The following is a 25,648-nucleotide window of genomic DNA, read 5'->3' on the forward strand; positions in this document are numbered from 1 at the left end:
CAGAAATGGTTATTATCGTTAGGAAGTATTTTCAGAAGAAAGTGAGAAGTGCAAATTTGTTGGTTAAAGTCTGCAAAGTCTTTATTATCTGTTGTAATGAGAACATTGCATAATAGACAACCACAACACCTGAATGGCATTCAGTAAGCATTTATTGCTCATACTTGAGGGGCAGCTAGGTGACTTTACCTTGGTTGGGTTTGCTCACAGCCGGCTGGCAGCTGATCGAGGCCGCCTTCAACTATAGTTAAATACTCTGTTCTGCATGTCTCTGTGCCTGCAGCAGGCTCTCCTGGGCTTGATCCCATGAGGAAGGCAGAAGTACAAGAGAGAAATTATTCCCCAAGGTCTGGCTTACCAAAACCACCCAACCACAGTGCAATATGAAATTGCAAAGGATGTGGATGGAAAGAGGGATGAAGGATTGGGACTAATCATGCCATCTGTCACAAAGTCAAATTAGGAACATGGCAATAGCAACAACAAAAAAAAGCTCATGAAATTTTCTTTTTGAATCTTGTCAGTGTGCTTTAAATTTTTAAAAATATCTAGGGGTACCTGGGTGGCTCAGTCGGTTAAAGGGTCCGACTCTTGATCTCAGCTCAGGTCATGATCTTGGTTCAGGTCACGGTCTCATGAATCATGAGATCGAGCCCTGCATTGGGCTCTGCACGGCTTTGGATTCTCTCTACCTCTTTCTCTGCCCCTCCCCACTCATGCTGTCTCTCTCTCTCAAAATAAATATAAACTTAAAAAAAAAGCAGAAAATAGGGGCACCTGGGAGGCTCAATCAGTTAAGTGTCCGACTTCGGCTCAGGTCATGATCTCACGGTCCATGAGTTCGAGCCCCGCGTTGGGCTCTGTGCTGACAGCTCACAGCCTGGAGCCTGCTTAGGATTCTGTGTCTCCCTCTCTCTCTGCCCCTCCACTGCTCATGTTCTGTCTCTCTCACTGTCTCTCAAAAATAAATAAACATTAAAAAAATGTTTAAAGCAGAATATACAAGTATTTATTTACATATGTATTTTGAGCTATAAAAAATGGAGTTGAAAATCTGCATATAACTTTTGACTCCCTAAAAACTTAAAAAACTTAACTACTAATAACCTACTGACTAATAACCTACCCTAATTGACCAGATCCTTAGTCATACAACATAAGTCAATGTTTATGTTATGTTAAACATAAACATATAAATAAATAACATAGTCAATTAACACATTTTGAATGTTATATATACATATACTATATTCTTTAAGAATAAAGTAAACTAGAGAAAATGAAATGTTGTTAAGAAAATCATAAGGAAGAGAAGATACACTTACAGTACTGTATTTATCAGAAAAAAAATATATGTGTAAGTGGACCCGCACAGTTCAAACCCATACCATTCTAGGGTAAACTATATCAGTTTTAGGTGCACAGCCACTTGCCTCTCCTGTGGTTAGAACTTTTAAGATTTATTCTCTTAGCAACTTTCAAATGTACAATACAGTATTGTTAACTATAGTCCCCCTACTTTATATTTCTAGGACTTATTTATCTTATAATAGGAATTTTGTATTCTTTGGACTATTTTCACCCATTTTGTCCCCACCCCTGCCTCTAGTAATCACCAATCTGTTTTTTTTATCTATGATAACACAGTATTGATTCTCTGTCTTGTTTATTTTACTTAGCATAATGCTCATAAGGTCTATCCATGTTGTTACAAATGGCAGGATTTCCTTCCTTTTTAATGGCTGAATAGTATTGCATTGCATATATATGTGATCTCTTTCTCTCTCTCTCTCTCTCTCTCACTCTCACTCTCACTCTCACATGTTCTTTATCCATTCATGAATGGATACTTAGGTTGTTTCTATGTCTTGGCGAGTGTAAATCATGCTACGATGAACATAGGAGTGCAAATATCTTTTCAAGATAATGATTTTATTTTCTTGGAGTAAATACTCCAAGAAGTAGAATTGCAGGATCCATATGATAGTTCTATTTTTAATTTTTTGAGAAACTTCCAGAAAGTTTTCCATAATTTATATTGCCACAACAGTGCCCAAAGGTTGCCTTTTCTTCCACATCCTCACCAGCACTTGTTATTCTTTGTCTTTTTGATACCAGCCACTCTAACAGGTATGAGGTATGATATCTCATCGTGGTTTTGATGTGTATTTCTATGATGATTAGTGATGTTGAGCACCTTTTAATATCCTGTTGACCATCTAAGTGCTGTCCTCAGAAAAATGTCTCTTCAGATCTAATCTCTAATCAGATTTTTTCTTTTTTGCTGTTGGGTTGTATGAATTCTTTATATATTTAGGATAATAACCTCTTATGATACATGATTGGCAAATATTTTCTCCTATGTGTATATTAAATTTTTATGGCATCCAATATCAGTTTCTTAGCCAGAAAATAGAAATTTATCACTATCATAATTAACTTAATGATTTTAACTAATGTTACTATTACTTTAAAAACTCATGAGCCTTTCTCTGTGTACTTCATTTGATGATATATATTTTGACCCCTTATCAAATTTTCTAGTCTTTATTGCCCTAAACATTTTTTCATTACTACAGTATATAATATCCAAATAAATATTTTTCCTCTTGTGTTTTTTCTTTCTTTTGTTACAAAATATATTTATTTTTTCCTTAATTTCAAAATGTGGTGTGTCTTCAGTCTCTGAACAATAGAATTTTCCATACTACAGGAAATAAAAGTAGTAGAGACTTGAAAAGAAATTAGGCAATTGAGTCTTGCTTCATAATTTTTCACTGCCATGTTAGCACTTCGATACCATGAAGATTTTTAAAACATATTATTCACTTTTTCAAGGTGTTCTTGCTGACAGGATTAGTCTGAATTACCCGGTCCATTTTTACTCAAATTAGAAGTTTTAGCACTGTAGAGCTTTTACATCTTTTCAAGCATATTAATGATCAAAAAGAGCTTTTATTCTTATCCCTGTTCCAGGGTATTTGAGTGTATTTTAATTCCCTAATGTATACTTCAAAATTATTCTTTTTGAAAATGTTTCTGGGAGAGAAAGTTGTCAGCATTTAGTCAAGGTAAGGCTTTGATTCATTCACTCAGCGCACCCTCTTTCCTACCCAGCACACTCAGACATACAGACACACATAGAGTAAAGATAGCCTTACTCACAAATAAGATACAAAGAAAACCTACATTAACCTCTTAAGGCTGCTATAGGTACCAGCTAGGGGGATACGAGGCAAGATTGCCTGGTAAATGGAACTAAGGTCAAAACACAGTCAGGAATGGGATCTGCAGTATTCCAATGCGATGGGATTTCTGAGCCACCAGCCCAGGTCTGATTGTGAAATGGAGAGCTGTGGTGACTATGGCAGAGAGGGAGGCATGGTTGAAAGGACAACTCTAAACCCCCAAACACTAGGGACAATCAGAGAGAGGAAGGGGAAAAGACACATAAACACTCCCTTTAAAAATTAGGATGCAAACTGAAGTTTGCTGCATTTGAATGCAAAAGAACTCATTTACATCTTAGAAAAATTGATGTTTTTTAAAATTATCCTTTAATTTATCAAGCACATAGCACACTTGTGGGCAACTTTTTACTCAACTCGTTAGTAGGAAGTTGTGCCACTTTAGAATATTTTCTAAGACATACCTAAAAAGGTGTATTTGGAAAGCGTTCTGTGTTAGAAATCAAGAAAATCTTTTTTGTCCTTCTTGGACACTTATCTTTATATCACTTTTCAGTATCTTAGGATAGGAATTGTTAATCTAGGAGGTCTGTGAAGAAATTACAGGACATCTGTGAATCTCAGGAAATTATCAAATATTATTATGACGTGTGAATTTTTTCGGGGAAAATTTCACATATTTCAAAAAAGTCTATAATCCCTCCTTCTGAAATAACTGAAAAGTATCTAGAAAATCTCCCAAGTATTTGTTTGTCACAAACTATATAATGTCTTAATAGGGGGAAAGAAAGAGGGATGGATATAGGCTACTTAGGGTAGAATGAATGATTTCTAGAAAAGATGATGAGGACCTTACAAGAATAGGCAGCAGAAATGATCGTTTATGACAAAGTTTGTGTAGGTGTGATGGCTACTTCCTGTTTGTGATAAGAGTCAATCTTCCCTGGTTGATAAAACTTTTAGGCAGAGGACTTTATGATGGTTGAGTTCCTTTTGGAGGATGTGCTTTTGGGCAGATGACAGCGAGTTCAGAGAAAGCCAGTCTGCTTGTATTTGCTATTTTTCAGTGACTTCAACCTGAAATAATATACAAGAGCAGCATATTTTGGAGTGGCATGTCCCAAACTCTTTCACACTCAAGTTATACAAAAATCAACTATTTATGTTTGCCAGCTACAAACAGAAAATAGAATTTTTTAAAAACACTATTTATAATGGCATCAGAAAATAACATGTTTCTATGAATAGTTTGAGAAAACATGGGCAAGACTACACTGAAAACTGTAAGTCATATTGAGAGAAATTAAAGAAATAAATGACGGCACATACTCTATTCATAGATTGGACGACTCAGTGTTGTAAACATGTCAGTTCTTCCAAAACTGATCTGTAGGTTCAGTGTAACAATATGCTTTTTACCAATGCAGACATATTTGTTCTGATAGCAAGATCTATTAGAAACCTGCAGTAATGGTGATGATGATGTATTAGCACAAGGTTAGAGAAACAGCCCCACAAGTATACTGTCACTTCTTGTGCGACAGAGATGGCAGTGGACAGCAGTGGGGAAAGGGTGGTCTTTTTGGTAAGTGATGATGAGTTATTTTGATAGTCTTGTGGAAAAAGAAGAAAGTTGGCCCTCACCAAAGACAAAAATCAATTTTAGGTAGAATTTAGATCTAAATATGAAAGGGAAACCTAATAGAAATACCTACACATGTACACCATGAGATGTGTTTAGCAGCATTTTTTGTAAGAGCCTCAAAATGGAAACAACCCAAATGCCCATCAAGAGAACACTACATAAATTCTGAGATATTCATCAGTGGAATGCTGTACGATATTGAAAAAGAAGGAGACTACAGCTTACATACAGTCCTACATGGATGAATCTCACAAACGTAATGTTGAACAAAATATAAATATATATATATTTATTATATATGAAATAATATGTCCCAAATGATTATATAAAGAAATCACTTTGTAGGAGGAAGGAGATGATTGAGTTTTTGGAGTGCTGATAATGTTTAAACTTTTTGTCTGTGTTTACGAGAGTTTTTGGTTTGTAATCATTCATTTATCTGTACACTGGTTTTATTTATTTACCTACTTATTTATTTAATATGAAATTTATTGTCAAATTGGTTTCCATACAACACTCAGTGCTCATCCCAACAGGTGCCCTCCTCAATACCTATCACCCACCCTCCCCTCCCTTGCACTCCCCATCAACCCTCAGGTTGTTCTCACTTTCAAGAGCCTCTTATGGTTTGGCTCCCTCCCTGTCTAACTTTTTTTTTTTTCCTTCTCCTCCCCCATGGTCTTCTGTTAAGTTTCTCAGGATCCACATAAGAGTGAAAACATATGGTATCTGTCTTTCTCTGTGTGACTTATTTCACTTAGCATAACACTCTCCAGTTCCATCCAAGTTGCTACAAAAGGCCATATTTCATTCTTTCTCATTGCCACATAGCATTCTATTGTGTATATAAACCACAATTTCTTTATCCATTCATCAGTTGATGGACATTTAGCCTCTCCGTAATTTGGCTATTGTTGACAGTGCTGCTATAAACTTTGGGGTACAAGTGCCCCTCTGCATCAGCACTCCTGTATCCCTTGGGTAAATTCCTAGCAGTGCTATTGCTGGGTCATAGAGTAGATCTATTTCTAATTTTTTGAGGAACCTCCACACTGTTTTCCAGAGCGGCTGCACCAGTTTGCATTCCCACCAACAGTGCAAGAGGGTTCCCGTTTCTCCACATCCTCGCCAGCATCTATAGTCTCCTGACTTGTTCATTTTAGCCACTCTGACTGGCATGAGGTAGTATCTCAGTGTGGTTTTGATTTGTATTTCCCTGATGAGGAGCGACGCTGAGCATCTTTTCATATGCCTGTTGGCCATCTCGATGTCTTCTTCAGAGAAGTGTCTATTCATGTTTACTGCCCATTTCTTCACTGGATTATTTGTTTTTTGGGTGTGGAGTTTGGTGAGTTCTTTATACATTTTGGATACTAGCCCTTTGTCCGATATGTCATTTGCAAATATCTTTTCCCATTCCGTTGGTTGCCTTTTAGTTTTGTTGATTGTTTCCTTTGCAGTGCAGAAGCTTTTTATCTTCATGAGATCGCAGGATACAAAATCAATGTACAGAAGTCAGTTGCATTCTTATACACTAACAATGATGCAACAGAAAGACAAAGAAACTGATTCCATTCACAACTGCACCAAGAATCATAAAATACCTAGGAATAAATCTAACCAAAGATGTAAAAGATCTGTATGCTCAAAACTATAGAAAGCTTATGAAGGAAATTGAAGAAGATACAAAGAAATGGAAAAACATTCTGTGCTCATGGATTGGAAGAATAAATAGTGTTAAAATATCAATACTACGCAAAGCAATCGACACATGCAGTGCAATCCCAATCAAAATTGCACCAGCATTCTTCTCGAAGCTAGAACAAGCAATCCTAAAATTTGTATGGAACCACAAAAGACCCCAAACAGCCAAAGTAATATTGAAGAAGAAGACCAAAGCGGGAGGCATCACAATCCCAGACTTTAGCCTCTACTACAAAGCTGTAATCACCAAGACAGCATGGTATTGGCACAAAAAGACACATAGACCAATGGAATAGAATAGAGACTCCAGAATTGGACCCACAAAAGTATGGCCAACTAATCTTTGACAAAGCAGGAAAGAATATCCAATGGAAAAAAGACAGTCTATTTAACAAATGGTGCTGGAAGAACTGGATAGCAACATGCAGAAGAATGAAACTAGACCACTTTCTTACACCATTCACAAAAATAAACTCAAAATGGATAAAGGACCTGAATGTGAGACAGGAAACCACCAAAATCCTAGAGGAGAAAGCAGGAAAAAACCTCTCTGACCTTAGCCGCAGCAATGTTTTCCTTGACACATTTCCAAAGGCAAAGGAATTAAAAGCAAAAATGTATACTGATTGTTTTTAAACATTTCTATCTTGATTTTATATTTCAATTAAAAATACTTATAAAGTACTGTAAAGGTAGGTGTATAGGTGGCACATGGGTATATCCTAGCTTTATAGGAGATTAATCGTTCAGTCTAGGACTTGAAAGAATATGGAGGCTTTTATAAGTTATAGTGAACCTCTAAATATTTAATAAATGAATCTTAGGAAAAAAGTGAAAAAGGACTGAGATCAGGAAAAGTAGAAGTGCTTGTTTTTCTTCCCTAGTTCACCAACCACCCACCTCTCCCCAGTTTAAACATTTAAGAACTTGCTAAAATAAACTAACCAAAACTAAATATAATATGCTGTACATTGGAAGTTTGGAGAAAATAAAGGGTGTGTGTGTGTGTGTGTGTGTGTGTGTGTGTGTGTGTGTGTGTGTAAGTGTGTAAAAGACATCTTGGGTGTAGATGTCGTATTTTTACTTTTGTAAAAGAAAACATATGTGACTACTCTCTTTGCTGAAAACCCTGTTTAGTTGGGAAATTGAATTTCTAACTGTAATCATTCTGATAGCCTTCAAAGATTGACAGTAATGACAAGGAATATTGAGCTCTGGGGAATTCAAACCCCTTTCCTTTTTCTCTCAAGAATCTATGGAGAACGCTTCAAGAAAATATTGATAGTTTGAGAGGTTAGTTCCAAATTAGTGAGGAAAGTAATGAGGGAAATAATTGGTAGTGCTTTGAAGACTTCTATGTGCTAATTTGGAAAACTCCCTAAGACATGATATCAGGCTGGAAAAAGAAGGTGAAAATAGAACATTTAGTAGTCCCACCTGTAAGTAAAACATAATAAAAATAAATGTCGTTTTAAGCTTTTTCTTTTTTCTTTCTCTCTTTCTCTCTTTTCTTTCTTTGCTGGAAGGTCACCGCAAGAAACTGTTAGTGTATAACTCTGAAGAGTGGGACTAAAGATGTGGAGAGAGAACATTTGGTCTTCAGTTTATATTTCTAAGTTAGTTCTGTTTCAGTTTTTACCATATGCAGGTTTTTAACTTGTAGAAATCATTTAATTAGCACCCAGAGGGACTGATCACACTGAGTGGGTTTGAGGAGGCAGGTACAAGTGGCTTAAAAGCCAACAGAAGTCCTGTAGCTGTTGAAGGAGTTTGTGTTCTGGACTCTGTTCTACATAAAGTGGCACCTTCAACCCAGAGCCTCTAGTTCTAAAGGACCCTGCTTCTTCAGCCTGGCTTCTGTGCCTGTATTCCAGAATACTGAGAGACCTAGAGACTTACTCTCCTGGAATTCCTGTGACCCAATCTAATAATCCTTGAAACTCTGTGACCTTAACTCTAGATGACGCCAGCCCTTGAAGAATATAGTAGGAAGTTTGGCCTTCACTGTGAGTGAGACAGAAGCCAGCCATTTCATGGTTGTACACAAAAGGAGGAAATCTAACTCAAAAGGAAGGATTGAAATGCAAGAAGTCATAGCAGGAGCAATTGGTAAACGTGTAGGTAAACTCAAGCCTTAACTGAATAAAACAAGAAGTAATAGTGACTAATTTGGGACATATATAACTAGATAGAATGAAAATATTAGTCCACATTAAAGTTTGAAATGAGAAGGGGTAATGAATTTTAAAGCATTCTAAAATGCTTTTATTATTCAGGAAGATTATAAAACTGGAGATATTTTGAGTTACATTGAATATGAATTTTAACAATTTAATTATGACCACTGAGAGTAGAAATAGAATATATAACTTCTTTTTTTTTTTTTTTTTTTTTTTTTTTTTTAATTTTTTTTTCAACGTTTTTTATTTATTTTTGGGACAGAGAGAGACAGAGCATGAACGGGGGAGGGGCAGAGAGAGAGGGAGACACAGAATCGGAAACAGGCTCCAGGCTCCGAGCCATCAGCCCAGAGCCTGACGCGGGGCTCGAACTCACAGACCGCGAGATCGTGACCTGGCTGAAGTCGGACGCTTAACCGACTGCGCCACCCAGGCGCCCCTAGAATATATAACTTCTAAGTGAACTGATGGAAAAATTGATAAAAGAGAAAAGTGTTAGTTCAATAAAAGGCTCAGAAATGAACAGAATAAAAGGAGGCAAAAAATCCTATGAGAAGTACATAGTAAGATGAATTTCAATCATTGATCACAATAAATGTAACTAAACTGGCCACTGACATTTCTCAATTTGGGTGGAATCGATAACTAAATTTAGCTTTTGTGTGACCCATGTAAAAACATACGCAATGTGGGTCCAAGGAGTGAATGGTCAAGAAAGAATTCTTGAGACGTTTGTGGTGGAAAAAGGTGCTTTTATTATAGCACCAGGACAGGACCTAGGAGTGCTGTATGAAGAAGGGGATGTACAGTATTAGATCATAAATGTTGTTTTTGAATCTTTACTGATAAAACTACTTTAGCAAGATTTCTCTGGTGCTTATCATTCAGCTCAATATTAACTCTCAGTAGGATGTATAGGCAGTCATGAGATCCTTTAAGAATGTAGCAACCAGGGGTGCCTGGGTGGCTCAGTTGGTCAGGTGTCCAACTTCGGCTCAGGTCATGATCTCATGGTTCATGAGTTTGAGCCCCGTGTTGGGCTCTGTGCCAACAGCTTGGAGCCTGGAGCCTGCTTCAGATTCTGTCTCCATCTCTCTGCTCCTCCCCTGCTCGTGCGCGCGTGTGCGCGCGCGCGCGTGTGCGCATGTGTACATATATACATATATATGTGTATATATGTATGTATATATGTATATATATATGTACATACAGCACATATATATGTACATATAGCATATGTACATATACACACACACACACACACACACACACACACACACACAGCAAAAAAGAATGTAGCAACCAGGGGCGCTTGGGTGGCTCAGTTGGTTGAGCATGCGACTTCAACTCAGGTCATGATCTCCTGGTCTGTGAGTTCCAGCCCCGTGTCGGGCTGTGTGCTGACAGCTCAGAGCCTAGAGCTGCTTCGGATTCTGTGTCTCCTCCTCTCTCTGCCATTTCCCTGCTTGCGCTCTTTCTCTCTCTCTCTTTCTTTCTCAAAAATAATTAAATGTTAAAAAAATAAAATGAAAAGAATGTAGCAACCAGTACATGTTTGATCCTTATCAGTACTACGCAGGCCATAGGTCAGCCTTCTGGGCTAAAGGTAAACATTTTCCTATTTCTATCCCTCATCGATAAGAACATGTAAAGGATGAAAGTAAAGGAATGGAGAAAAAATATTTCAGGCCAATACTAATTAGATAAGAACTGATGAAAATAACTGTAACCACATCAGACAAAATATATTCTGAAGCAAAACACCATTATTAGGGATTGGGGGGGGGCGTGTCATAAAATGAGAAAAAGAACAATTTACCCGGAAGGTATAAGAATTATGATACACCTTACAACTCAGCTTCGGACTAATAAATAACATTATCTTTGTGCATATAATTTTATTATTTTCTTAAGATACATTTCTGATAGTGGGATAAGTAAGGATATAGCAGCTTTAAGGCTGTTGGAATATATTGCTCATTAGCATCTCTTGACCTAGAAAACATTTGGATGAATACACTTAGAATCATTGGACCATATGTCCAAAACAACTACTGTTACATAGATCAGGGATTACAAATCAGTTTCTCCCCAGGTCTAAAGAGATTGGTAGTTGCTGCCTGGAGCACTGTGTTGTTAGACCATAACAGGGCCCCTTGATTACTGATGTCTTCTATATGTGTGGGAGGGGAGGAGACAGTCTGAGAGCCAGATATTTGCTCTTTATAGTTTTCATTAAAATAATAACAGTGATAATACTTTGCCTTTTTGTATGTACTCTTTGCTGTGTACCCCCAAATTGGATAGAAAGCATGTATTAGATCAGAAGATCTTAAGTTAATATAGACTTCTTATTAAAAATTAATTTGGTAATTATAATGCAGTCATGGTCACCACTTTCAGAAAAATAAGTACAGTTAAAACCTTGGATTGCAAGTAAATTGTTCTGCAAGTGTTCTGCAAGACAGGCAAACATTTCTAATAAGTTTTAACTTGAAAAATGAGTGATGTCTTGCAGTATGAATAGTATATGATGCTGAATGTCACATGATCACACCTGAGCCAATGGTTCTGGCTTGAAATGCACTTTGATATATGAGTGCTTTGGATTACAAGCATGTTTCCAGAATGAATTATGTTTGCAAACCAAGGTTTTACTGTATAGACATCATTCTCTAAATATAGGTTTATCAGAACCTGTCAAAGCTTTTTTTTCTAAGTTTATTTATTTATTTTGAGAGCAAGAGCATGCACATGCAAGTGCAAGCAGGGCAGGGGCAGAGAAAGGGACAGAGAGAATCCAAAGCAGGCTCCATGCTGTTAGCACAGAGCCTGATGCAAGGCTCAATCCCATGAATCAGGAGATCATGACCTGAGCCAAAACCAAGAGTCAGATGTTCAGCCGACTGAGCCACCCAGGTGCCCCAGAACCTTTCAAAGGTTTTGTTAAAAATATCTGCCATAAGTATATAAGTATATATGTAAGTATAAAAATGTTTTGACTTATTTTCATTTGGGGAAGCATTTTAGATTAGTACACACATTTTACACTGTTCTCTAAACTTACAGAATTCTAATACATACCTTTTTCTCATTTGTTTTATGTATGCTTGCCAAGAAATATTTAGAAGAATTATGAACAAATATACATAAAAAGGAGTTATCCTGTAGTCTTGACATTACTTTAGCAGTAATGGAAATTATAAATAAAGTACAAGTGGTATTTCCATAACATCTGGAAAGTAACTTTACCTTTCATAATTCATAACAAATCATTTATCTTATTATTCTTTTTAGACATTCTTCTGAGTCACCAACTTGATAATTCCCCAAGAGTAATTTTCAGTAGATTCAATGAATAGAAATTTAAAGCTGTTATCCAGTTCACCTCATGAAGTATCAGTTTTACTTCTTTTACTTCTACTCCTCAGCTGTGATGTTAGGGAAATCTTGGTCATTTTTTCTGTAAGCTAACAAATACATAAAAACATTCTTCATGTTAACTGTATAGTTTATCATTGTGTCTTGTGCACTGAATTCACACAATGTTCCTAGTGAGCAGATGTATGAATTATAATTTCTGAAAATTTTTTTCTTCAGGTAATTAAAAATGAATAATATATCCTCTCATTTGTGCATAGGAACTATTTGGTTATTAAGGATTTGTTTAGCCTTTGGATTCCATGTGTGCATGCATGTGTGTGTGAGAGAGAGATTTTTAAAACTCAAATGCAACTCTTGATTTCTGACATCTTTCCAGACTGTATTAGATAGTGTAACATGATTCACCAGTATGTATGCTTCTCATAGTTAAGAATGTGGTTCTCTTATGGTTCCCACCTTTCTGGTCCCCTAGTTCCTTATGCTTTACAGCCAAAAGCTGTGTTTCTGCACCTCCATACAAGTTGTATTCATCTCAAATAAGGTAGACTTTGAAAAGGCAACAAGAAACCATTACTCTGGCCCTTCAGTCATTCAACAGATACCTAATGAACACCTTCTGCATTAAGAGGCCTTGCTGAACATGTACTTGAATTAGTGAAAAGTCAGTTTTAAGGAGTTGAAGTGAAGGAAGTAGCTTAAAACACCGAAAGTCAAAATGGCTCAAGATGGGTAGAAAATTTAGAAATAGAGAATGCCTTCTCTATGTAAAATGCATGTTTTCCACAAACCAAAAGGAGCCAATATTTACTCTGTAACTCCAGGCAGCTTCATTGGCTTTTCGTTTGGATTCCTCAGTCCTAACATGTGCCTTTCATCCTTAGCCAGTGCAGACATAGGGTAGAGCTTGGAGGCTTGATGGCAGGAGAAAGGACCAAGCAAAGACATGTGAGAAGAAAATTAGAACAAGACATAAAATTGGAGATAAAAATGGAGCATACTTTGCTATCAGCTGTAGTATCTGTTCTGTGTTATGTATGGAGAAGCTAAAGGCACAAGTTAGTTACTCAGCTAGCAAGTGTTTCGAGGCAAGTCTGTTTAGATTTGAGTCAAGGATTATATTGTTCCAGACATTCTGGGAGCAATAAGAGAATGGATAAAACAAACTGATCAGTTCACGCAGTGGAATACTACACAGCAATAAAAAGGAACAAACACAAGTGAAAACCAGAAACTATGCTGAGTGAAAGAAACTTTGCACACACATACATGCACAAAAAACTTTAAAGATACAGAATAGGCAAAACTAATCAGTGCAGTAAAGTCAGAGGTAATAAGTATACTAATGTCTACAAGTTATTTTGAGATACATCAAAAATACAAAACTATTAAACATCCAACTCTTGATTTTGGCTCAGGTCATGATCTCATGGTTTGTGGGATCAGGCCCTACGCTGACAGTGCAGAGCCTGCTTGGAAGTGTCTCGGTCCCTCCCCCACTCCCACTGTGTGTGTGTCTCTCTAAATAAATAAACTTAAAAAAATACAAAATGGATCTATGTACGGATAGCATAAGCAAGTATTATAAAATGTTAATTATAGAATCTAGGCAGTATATGGGTATTCAGTGTACAAGTCTTTCAAGTGTTCATAATAAAATGTCAGGAAAATTTAATTGTGTATGACTTTTAGTGGTTTTGAAAACACTATGTATAAGCAAAAGTACATTCTTTATCCCAAGAAGAACAGCACAGTGGCAGCAGGGGCTCATAAAAGACTGAATAATCTGTGAAACATTGTCTTTGGAGCTCATTAAAAATACCTTCCCGTATGGTCTCTGAATGCGGTCCTCCTTAAAGCCAAGGCTAATTGAATCACAATAGTGGATGCCTCTCTAGGGTGGGGTGGGAGTTGACTGGGAAGTGGAATGAAGGAAACTTCTAGAGTGATAATATCACACAAGTAAAACCATTTACCACATCTCATTGAATTGTGCACTTAAGGTCCGCATTTCATTATACATAAGTTTTTCCTTAAAAGGAAAAAAAAAAAAGCTGTAAGTGAATACTGAATTCTAGCTAATTATCCACATGCTTGAGTGTTGATGTCTGAAAATTATTTGAAATGAATGAAAAATATCAAATGTGTTGAAGGATAGATATGTGATATAAAGCAAATTAAAGAATGTTAATAGGTTATCTGTATATGAGTGTTCACTGTATAGTTATTTTAACCTTAAATGGAAGAGAAGGAGCTAAGAACCCAGCGTATTGGAAGGATCATCTGTATAAATATTGGATTAATCAAGAGTTACTACAGGAATAAGTACCCCTACTACCCAGATCTTGGTCTCTAACACCACCTTCACTTAAAATGAACCGCATCTCCTTGGAGACATAGCACATTCCACATAAAAGTATTGGATTGACATAAATTTATGAAGTTGATAACTCGGATTTTGTAGTGAAGTGTCCATCTTATGAAGTACTCACTGAAATATTTAGGGGCAAAGGGCTATAATATAATGTATGTATGATTCAGGAAAAGAATTATATGTTGTATGTAAGAGAAAATACAAACAATAAATCAAATGGGATGAAATGTTAATAAGTAAATCTGGGTAAAGTGTCTAAGAGTACTCCTTATATTTGTAACATTTTGTAAATTTGAAATTATTTCCCCAAAACAATTATGACAGGAGTGGTGTTCGAGAGGGACGAAGTGATCTACCGAGCTCAGGTGTTGGGCTCACTGTATTTTGTGCTGTGAGACCAAGATAAGCAGTGGATTATCTTAAATTTCCAATCTTCTAGTGTTCCATTTTCACTTTGATATTTGAATTTTGTTCCTTGTTTTTGGCACAGTGATATTTTATCTTTAGTTCTTTTATATCATTAGAGTTTCGCTCTTCCAAATATAATGTTTTCTTTGCAGAACTTTGTAGGTCTCTAACTTAGCTGTCTTGTCTTAGTCTTCATTTTTACAAGGCTCAGGGCATCTAGCAGATAACTCTTAAAGTTGGGGATTTTTCTTTCTATACTTTTTAAAAAAGTTTTATTACAATATAATTCACCCATTTAAAGTGTACAATTCAGTGGTTTTTTGTATATTCACAATCAAATTTAGAACATTTTCTTACCCCAACAAGAAACCTCCTACCCATCAGCAGTCATTTCATGTTTACCCTTCTTTCCTCATCCCCTTATTACTAATCTACTTTTTATCTCTGGGTATTTCATGTAAATGTAATCATTCCATATGTGGCCTTTTGTGACTGGCTTCTTTTAGTTCAAATGTTTGCAAGGTTCATCCATGTTTTAGCAGGTATCAGAGCTTCATTCTTTTTTTTTTTTTTTTTTTTGCTTAGTAATGTTCCTTGTATGAATATACTACGTCTTATTTATCCATTTATTAGTTGACATTTGCGTTTTCAATTTTGGTCTATTACACTATGGAACAATGTTGCTATGAACATTTGTATACATGTTTTTATATGAACATGCATTTTTGTTTTGGACGCCCAACTGACTGAGCCACCAAGGCACCCCAAGATTGGATTTTTAAAAATTGTATAGCTAGGGGCTCTTGGATAGCTCAGTCGGAAGAGCATGTAACTCTTGATCTCTGGGATGTGAGTTCGAGCCCCATGTTGGGTTTAGAGATTGCTTAAAGATAAAATCTTTAAAAAAAATTGTATAGCTGGAACTCATAACTTTTAAATGCCCTTTGCAGATGGATATATATTTAGCATCTGACACCCTGAGTCTGCCATAACCACTGATGCCACTAACCACTGCCACTTTATTGTCCAGTTTTAGAGTTCAACTTGATTGCAAGTTGGTGACCAGGTCCATGAGGAATGGCAAAAGAAATTGGAGCTCTTTAACTTGATGTCAAAAAGCCCCATGTTGACTTAGTAGCCATTGTCATGGGTTGTAACATTAACAAAGGAATATTCCCTTCATTTTAATTGCAAATTTTCATATTTTTAAATATTTTATTATCATAAGTAGGAATTGATAAAATGGGCATTGAGTTTAATTTTTTTAAATGTTTGTGTGTGTGTGTTCGTCATAGGAAAGTAGAAAGCAAAATAGTATTTCTTTCTCCCAGATTTTATTTGACTCACTCTAACAGAAGATACTCTTAGTTTCAGCTCTCCTAAAAGGCCAGTTTTTCGTATGTTGAGATCTGCATACACATTTACAGAGTTTACTTAGATCATTTTTTATTTGTCCTACTCAGATTTAATTCACCTTTAAGAAACCATCATTACAGAGGACTGGATGAAAATCTGATCAATATGAAAATAGTTTATATGTAGATTATTTTCTTAGATCAAGCTGTAAGAATTCTAGATTAACTCTGTAAAGCATTACATGTCCTAAAACTCATATGTTCAGAAGTAAATTAAAGGGGAGAGGAGTGAAGGGGTGCCTGAGTGGCTCAGTCTGTTGAGTATCTGACTTTGGCTCAGTTGATGACCTCATGGTTTGTGGGTTTGAGCCCCGTGTAGGGCTCTGTGCTGATAGCTCCAAGCATGGAGCCTCTTTTAGATTCTGTGTCTCCCTCTCTCTCTGCCCCTCCCCTGCTCATGCTCTCTCTCTCTCTCTCAAAAATAAATATAAACATTAAAAAATTATTTTTAAAAGGTGAGGAGTAAAAAGTTCTTAATACCACTTGTACTGACTGTCCATATACAGTATAATCTTAACTATCTTTCTTTTTTTTGAAAGAATTTAATCTATAAAAATGAAAGTAAAACCCTCTCTTCACCACCCATTTCAGAGCATATTATGATGGCTGCCAGATGTACATAGGATGTAGGTTTATTTTTCTTCGTTCCTCCTTCCCTCCCTTCATTTACTTTTTTTTTTTTTCCTTTTGATGGCTTATTTCTGAGTTTTTGAGTAGAAAGACTATTGGCAGCTGCCAGAATTTATGTCCTAGGAGTGCTATGCTGATGTATGAAAATAACAGCACACACTGGGCTTTTAGGTCACATATGCCTCCGGGGTCCATCAGCTCTGAAGTGATGAAGGGTGTTCTTCTTGGGCACAATGATTGGGTTTCCTCTCTGTAGAGGTTCCTGGTTGTGCCTAAAGTCTCCAATGTTCGATCTGAAGTTACCAGTTAACATTTTTTGTTTTTTGTTTTGGTCAGGGGACATGAGCTTCTTCCCAGTTATAAATGAACTGCCATTTTGGTAATTTCTATTTGTGTTGAATTCTTACAGCTGTCCACACAAGGAGATGCAAGTCAGGTGATTGGGCCTCTTACAGAAGGGCAGAGAAGAAATGTGGCAGTAGTGAATTCACTGTATAAGTTACACCAATCAGTAACAAAGGTAACCTTTATTTTATTTTAATTAAGTTCTTTTAATTTCAACTTCTTTCTGTTTGCCTCAAATAGACAACAAATTATTATTTAATTTTTTGCAAAAGAATGCAATGAAAACATGGTGAATGTGAAATAAGCTGTGGAATGAACTCTTTTTAAACAGTTATTGACTCTGGCCTTTATCATTTGTGTGACTTTTTGTTTATATACTTGGTTTAAAGCATAAGAACTCTAGATCATCAGGCTTGGTTGGTATAATCAAGTTTATTGAGCAAATGATTTAAGGGTAAATCATACTATTTCATACCTATTAAAAAGCATAATTTGATATCATGTGGGTGGTAGTAAATTATAGCAAAGCTAATGACAGAATGAGAACTCTTAATCCCTCCAACATGTTGGAAAGGTTCTATCTTTGCCCCAAAATAGGGGGAAGGAGCTGCCTAAACAGTGCATTTTTATGGTATAATAACTGATGGCTACTTGAAAATAGAAGATGGATTTTTTTTTTTTTTTGCTGTTGTGTTGCTGATGTAATTTTTATGATGAACTTTAATTTGTTGGTGACCATATATTATTTCTAAGATGAACTGTATTTATAATTACCAGGAAAGCTACACTTTGAATCCAATCTTTGACTTTTGAGTAGCTTGTGTTTATTCTCTATAAACCATTTCCAAAATATTTAGCAAGTAGAGAGAGAAATAATTAGAGGACCTGAAGAAGGCTAAAGATTAGATGACATTCTTGAAAACATGACCTTTAATTTGAGCTTTAATATGCTAAATTGTATTTTAGAATAATTATCAGTGACTGTTCAGTTACTTAGAATTTTAACAAGTCCTTTTATCAATTAGGAGTTTACAAAAAAGTGTATGTCACACATTAAGCAGAATATATTTTAAAGGTTTATTAACAAACCTCAGAAGAGGAAGTAAAAAATAAAAGTAAATAAAAAATATAAATGATGTATTTTCCATTCCCTTTATTATTACTCCAATTAGACTGCAATCAATGAAAGAATGTTATTTATTTAGGCTGATGTAAATGCCTTTCTTGATACTTTCAGAATGTTCATAATATTTGTATTGATTTCTAAAAAGAAATTGTTTGACATTTGTATTTTATTTTTATTTTTTTAATGCTTATTTGTTTTTGAGAGGAAGAAAGACAGAGTGTGAGCAGGGGCAGGGGAGGGGCAGAGAGAGAGGGAGACACACAGAACTCGATGGGCTCCAGGCTCCGTGCTATCAGCACAGAGCCAGACACGGGGCTTGAACTCACGAACTGTGAGATCATGACCTGAGCTGAAGTAGGATGCTTAACCAACTGAGCCACCCAGGCGCCCCTGACATTTGTATTTGAAAGACTTGTTGAAAATTATAGTTAGCCTGGAGAAAAGTGATTTTTTTAAAGAAGTATGTAAATACGGCTTTAGACTGACCTTTTCAAGTTACAGTATTATAACTAAAGCCTGTCTAAAGTGAATAAAGGAAAGCCAACTCTTAACATTCTTAATCTTTTGATTATTTGAAGTATACAGTACATTTGCTTTATACAGGAAAGTATTGTTCAGCCTGCCTTAACTAGTAAATACTAAGAAGTTTTTAAAACATGTAGGAGATATAATGTGAAGTTATAATACTGTTTTATGTGTCTGTAGAAACAGCTTTATTATGTTAATGATCAAAATTAATATTTATAAAAATAAATGACGTAGGCACAACTATAACTGGATCAAAACCTTGTTCTAGGTGGTTTCCAGTCAGAGCTCATTCCCACCAGCAGCCGAACAAACTATAATCTCAGCCCTAAAGGTAAAAGAATTTAATCTTTGACTCTACAGATCACAGTGGGTTTTAGGATTTGTTTGGATGAGTGGGAGAGTGTCACATTTTAAAAATAATTCAGAATCCTCTACCAAAAGTAGCTGCTGATAATTATCCTAAAGAGAAGGCATACATGTGTGTTTATATTTTCTAGATCTTAAAAATAGCCCCTGTTGGTGTCTACAGATTGTGTTCTACTTATGATAATTTTATCATAAGCAAGAGAAGCAAGAGTCTTCAGGTACTCACTATATCTCAAGGCACTACAGCCTAGTATTATCCCAGTAAAGCATTGAGTCCCTACTAGGGTGATTTTGTCCTCTAGGGAACATTTAACCATGTTTAGAGACATTTTTGAGTGTCATGACTGGGAGTGGAGTGCTCTTGGCATCTAGTGCCAGGGATGCTGTTCAGCATCTTGCAGTGCATAAGAGAGCCCTGACAACAAGGAATTACTGGGCCCAAAATGTCAATAGTGCCAAGGTTGAGAGACTCTAATGTGTATGTGAAAGGTGTGAAATCAGGGTAAATTCCCATTTTTAACATACTAACATAAATATACCCAGGAAGTTTAATAAAAAATAATGGTCGTACAAGATTCAGAGCCATATGTAGCTGACACTAGGTAACTCTTTAAACAAGGAAATCATTCATTTTTATGATAGTAATAGATACCCTGTATTTAGTACTTGCTCCTTGCCAGTCACATGCAATATATTGAAATATGATCGCAACTGTTCAAGTTATATATTATTGTCCCTATTTTATACAACTTGGAATAGCTTGCTCAAAGTCCTAATGCTGGTAAATCCAGACCTCACTGACCCAGAGAGTTGTGTTTGCTTGCCATCATCATTCATTTGTTTACTAAATATGTTTTTGGTATTTACTAAGTAACGCTGTGCAGCAAAGACTCAGGAGACAAACTACTAGTATATGAATCCTATCTCAGCTATTTAACTAGCTGTATGACCTCAGACAAGTTGATAAGTTTACTCTTGCCTTAGTTTCTGCATCTGTAAGGTGTACAATATAACTGCACAAAGGTAATAGATGTCAACTGTCAGGTTAGATTTAGGTTGCTTAGATAGAGATAAAAGAGAGAGAGAGACAGAGACAGGCACTACCAGTGAATTCCAAGGACAAATACTTTTATTTAGGGAGTAAGAAGCTACAAAGAAACAACACTGTTGAACAACAGTTCAACAGCAAACTTCAGTTTGCTGAGGAAGAGATTTAGAGGATGTTGTCACAAATCCTAAGGGAGAAGGTAATTTCTGAGGTCAAAATGCTGTCCACAGGTGACATGGATGGGGATTTTATAGGCCCCAAAACTTGAGGACACTAAATTCATATATGAGGGTAGGAGAAGACAGTCTTTTCCCCCAGCACAGTGAAAGCACACTTGGATGTTTCTCTGTATTCTTTCTGTTCCCCCAGTGTGCCCATCTCATTATGATGAAGTATTATTAGAGCCACCATCCTAAAATAATTGTTTTTATTAAGAGTTGTCCAAAAAGGGGCACCTGGATGGGTCAGTCAGTTAAGCTTCTGATTTCGGCTCAGGTCATGATCTCACAATTTGTGAGTTTGAGTCCCACATCGGGTTCTGTGCTAACAGTGCAGAGTCTACTTGGGATTCTCTCTCTCTCCCACTCTCTGTCTCTGCCTCTCCCCTACTCTCTCTCACACACACACTCAAAATAAATAAAACTTAAAAAAATGTAAAAAAAAAAAAAAAAAGTTGTCCAAGAAAAGAATTGTCCAAGTTACTGATGGTCATAAAAATACCATAAAATCAAACCAATAGGAAAACCCAAAAGGTCTTAACATTCTTGCTTCCAGGCAGGGAATTCACAGTCTCCTTTTCTGTGGTTCCACATTTTTTCTTTGTCTTCTAGAAGTAGCTATCAAACATATTTTGATTGCTACCCAAGATAGGAAATCGATTTTAATTTGTGACCCCATACACAATATATAAGCATTTATAAATATGTACAACCTATATAATTGCATGTATGTAAGATATACATCTGTATTTCTGTAATTGAAACAAAAGTTTCACAGAACAATATTTTCCTTATTTTGGGTGATACATGCTTTTGTTTTCTATGCTCCTCTATTACTTTTTTTTTTAATGTTTATTTATTTATTTTGAGAGAGAGAAAGCACGAGTAGGGGAAGGGAATGGAGAGAGAGAGAGAGAGGGAGGGAGGGAGAGACAGTCCCAAGTAGGCTCCACGCTCAGTGTGGAGCCTGATGCAGGGCTTGATCTCACAACCCGAGCTGATATCAAGAGTTAGACACTTAACCAGCTGAGCCACCCAGGCACCCCTCATCTATTACTTTTTAAAATATTCTGATAGTGATTTTTTGACCCCTAATGATCACAACTCATGGTTAGAGAAAGTCCACTCTGTAGGTTAAGACAGAGTGCCTACACTTTGCCTGATCATAAAAGTCTCCCGACAGAGTCAAACTAGAAATTCTTCAGACTGTAATTCAGTGTCGGATGTACTCTGAATCTGCATTTTTAACATATAACAAAGGTAGTTCCTGTTGTTAGTCCCTGTAGGCTGAGAGTTGAGGCCAGTGCAGGCAAGATTGCCCTGACCTCTGGCTACAGCCCTTGCTCTGAGGCTTGCTCACCAGAGCCAACAGCTCACGTAGCTTGGCAGTTTGGTGATGACTCACCAGTGTGGTCCTTGAGAATTGGGTAAGAAGACTGGCAGGTGGTTCAAGTGGCCCTGCCAATTAAAGACTTAATTGCATATGTTAACAGAACTCAATGAAACCATTTTGACGTTGCTTTTTAAATTAAATCATAAAAACTGTTATGACATATTAAGTAAAAAAACCCTCTCACTTAAGGAAAAAAAAAGAGAACCTTGAATTTCCTAAAATTGTAGGAGATTTAGTACAAATTTACTTTGAGTTAGGGGTAGAATGGTAGGAGGTATAAATAATTGTATCCCAAGAACCAAAAACCTATATGCTTTTATTATTTTATAGAGAAAATACTAAATATATGTTTCACTTGCTAAAATTACACAGAAGGGTACATAACAGTTTTTTCTTCTCTACCTTGTTGAGATTTTATCTGAAATTAAATGTTATTTTAAGCTTGAGGTTTAACATCTGATAATTATCTACTTTGTCATGGATGGCATAATTAAAATTAATGAGAGTCATTTTATTATACTCACCTCAGCTGTTAAGTAGTTAAATAATTATTTAACTTGGCTCAATAATTCTGATCTATTTATTACTGGGATTGTTTCATATAGTGATTGTATTGCTAAGTTTAAACATGGTAGTTTTTCCTTTCTCCCTTACTGTGTGGGTTTATGTTCTGTATGAGAGAATAATCCAGATTGCTGAGGCTTCTATATTTTTGTAATCTTAGCTATTTTAGGTAAATCTTTGAAAAATGTATGACACACTTCCCTGCTTTGTAAAGAATTTGTGAGATATAATCTATTCTCCTTTCTCCATTTCCTCTGATAGTCGTTAATCCTCTACTGTTCCTGTTTTGTATTTCCCATAAGTGGGAAGCCTCATGTAGCCAGAATGAACATTTTCTTTGTAAACCATCATATCGTATACAGGTGGATGCCTGTTTTCCATGCCTTGTTTCACTGGCTAGGAACTCTGGTACAGGGTTGACTACAACTGGTGAGAGTGGACCTTGGTGAGCATTTTCCTGACTTGGGGGAAAGCACTCCATCTGTATTCTAGTGTTTTAAGTATGGTGTTAGATGGCCTTTATCAGGTTAAGCAAGTTCCTTTCTATTCCTAGTTTACTGAAACTTTTAAAAAATATAAATGGCATTTCATCAAATAGTTTTTTCTCTATCTATTGAAATAATCATATTGTTTTACACCTTTATTCTGTTAATACAATACAGAAGTTGATTTTCAAATGTCAAACCCACCTTAGTTATGATGTATTACCCTTTTTATATATTCCTGAATTTGATATGCTTAATTTTTGTTAACAATGTTTGCATCTATAATCATAAGAGATATTGGTATATAGTTTTCTTGTAATTCTTTGTCTGATTTTGGTATCAAAACTGGCCTCATTAATTAGGTTTGGAACTATTTCCTCCTGTTCTGTCATCTGAAAGAATTTGTGTTATTTTCTTCTCACATGCTTAATAGAATTCACCAGTGAAGCCATCTGGGCCTGTAGTTTTCTTTGTAGGAAGTTTAGAACTACAAATTTGACTTGTTTAGTAGGGAAAAGGCTATTTGAGTTACTCGTTTCTTCTTGAATGAGCTTTGATACTTTGTGACTTTCAAGGTATTTGTCTATTCATCTAAGTTACCTGATTTGTCAGAATAATGCTGTACATGATATTCTCTTACTGTCCTTTTAATGTCTTTGGGGCCTCTAGTGATAGCCTTTTTTAAAATTTTTTTGATTAATATTTGTGTTCTCTTTTCTTCTTCATCAGTTTAGCTATGGGTTTGTCAGTTTTATTGATCTTTTCAGGGAGCCAACTGTTGACTTTCTTGATTTTCTCTCTTTCTTTTTCATTGATTTCTGCTTTTGCCTTTTTTATTTACTTCCACTTGGGATTTTCTTGGCCTTTTTTTAAAAAATATGCCTTATACCATTGAGTTTTAGACCTTTTCCCTTCCCAAATAAATTTAACAAGTTGTAAATTTCCCTCTAAGTAACTTTGGTTTTGACATGTTGTGCTTTTATCCTCATTAAGTTTGAAATATTTTCAGATTTCCTTTGCAGTTTCTTCTTTGATTCATGAGTTATTTAAAAGTGTTTTTTTTTTAAATTCCAATTATTTGTGGTTTTCCTAGATATCTTATTTTTTCATACAATTCTGTTTCATCAGAAACCATACTCTGTATGATTCCAGTTCTTTAAAGTTTTGAGTCTTGTTTTACGGCCTAGCATGTGTTGTGGTCTGTCTTGGTAAATGAACCATGTGGTTTGACAAAAAAGTCTACTCTGCAGTTGTTGACTATATTGTTCTATAAATATCACTTAAGTCAAGGTAGTGGGAATATATTTAGTGATGTGTTCAGATATTCTGTATCTCTACTGATATTTTATATAATGGTTCTATCAACTGCTGAAAGACAGAAGTTAGTTTTCTACTATGATTGTGGACCTTTTAATTCTGTCAATTCTTGACACCTCAATTTTGAAGCTATTTACTACTTCTGCTGAAGCTGTGTCTCATACATATTTACAATTGTTATGCCTTCCTGATGAACTGATGTTTTCGTCATTGTGAAATAGCCCTCTTTAGCTTTGCTAATACTTACTGTCATGCAGTTTGTTTCATGTGATATTAATTTGGCTACTCCAACCTTTTTATGCTTAATGTTTACATGGTATATCTTCTGTCCACTTATTTTCAATTCCTGTGTGTCTTTATTTTTAAAGTACATCTCCTATAAACAGTATATAGTTGTCTTTTTGTCTGTTCTGGTAATCTCTGTCTTTTAATGGGAGTGTTTAGTCCATTAACATTATATAATCATTAACAAGTTTTTATTTTGATATATATAGTTTTGTTTTTTATCCCATTTGTTTGGCTTTTTTTAACTTTTTTCTTTTCCTCCTTTTGTTTTTTCTTTTGGATTCTTTGAAAAAATTTTTGAATTCCATTTTAATTAATTTATTAGATTTTTATATATACCTCTTCATGCGATTTTTTTTTTTTTAGTGGTTCTTCTGGGGATTACCCTATAAATCCTTAAGTTTTCATAGTCTTCATAGAGGTAATTTTGCACCATGTTATGTAAAATATAGAAACCTTATTTATGGAAGTACATTTACATCTACATGCATGTAGTGCAATTTATTTTTAGTTTACAATATCCATTTTTGTGGGGCGCCTGGATGACTCTATTGGTTAAGCATCCAACTCTTGATTTTGGCTCAGGTCATGATCTCAGGTCATGGGATTGAGCCCCACATCGGGCTCCATGCTGAGCATGGAGCCTGCTTGAGACTGTCTGTCTCCTTCTCTCTCTGCCCCTCTGCTGCTTGCACTTTCTCTCTCTCTCAAAATAAATAAATAACCATTTTTTAAAAATAAATAATAAAATATCCATTTGGTTCTTTTTTTACACATTTAGTCACTCTGCTGAGGTTTCCTAATATTTATTGTGAGCATTTCTTTCTTTACCTCACCGAGGTTTCTGCCTAATAATTGTAGAATCTGGATCATCTCAGGGATGGCAGCTGTGAATTATCTTTTACCTTGAAAATTGATAACATTTTCTAGCTTTTTGTATACGTAGTGATTTTTTAATATATCCTGGATATTGTGAATGTTAATGTTGTGTAGACTCAGTATTTTTTTTTACATTGCTCCTGAGTGTTGATGTTACTTTAGCGATTAA

At 35.7% G+C, this 25,648-nt stretch overlaps 1 protein-coding gene across 1 annotated transcript in view; it reads left to right on the forward strand.

Annotated features, from left to right (window-relative positions):
* COG5 (component of oligomeric golgi complex 5) overlaps positions 1–25,648 on the forward strand; it is a 310,152-nt gene that overhangs the window by 253,907 nt on the left and 30,597 nt on the right. The window contains exons 15-16 of the mRNA XM_042915183.1: positions 17,335–17,445; positions 19,193–19,255. Coding sequence (XP_042771117.1) covers positions 17,335–17,445; positions 19,193–19,255 — 174 coding nt within the window. The remainder of the gene's footprint in view (positions 1–17,334; positions 17,446–19,192; positions 19,256–25,648) is intronic.

This window comes from Panthera leo, chromosome A2 (assembly GCF_018350215.1).
Source record: "Panthera leo isolate Ple1 chromosome A2, P.leo_Ple1_pat1.1, whole genome shotgun sequence".
Classification (NCBI taxonomy): Eukaryota; Metazoa; Chordata; class Mammalia; order Carnivora; family Felidae; genus Panthera; species Panthera leo.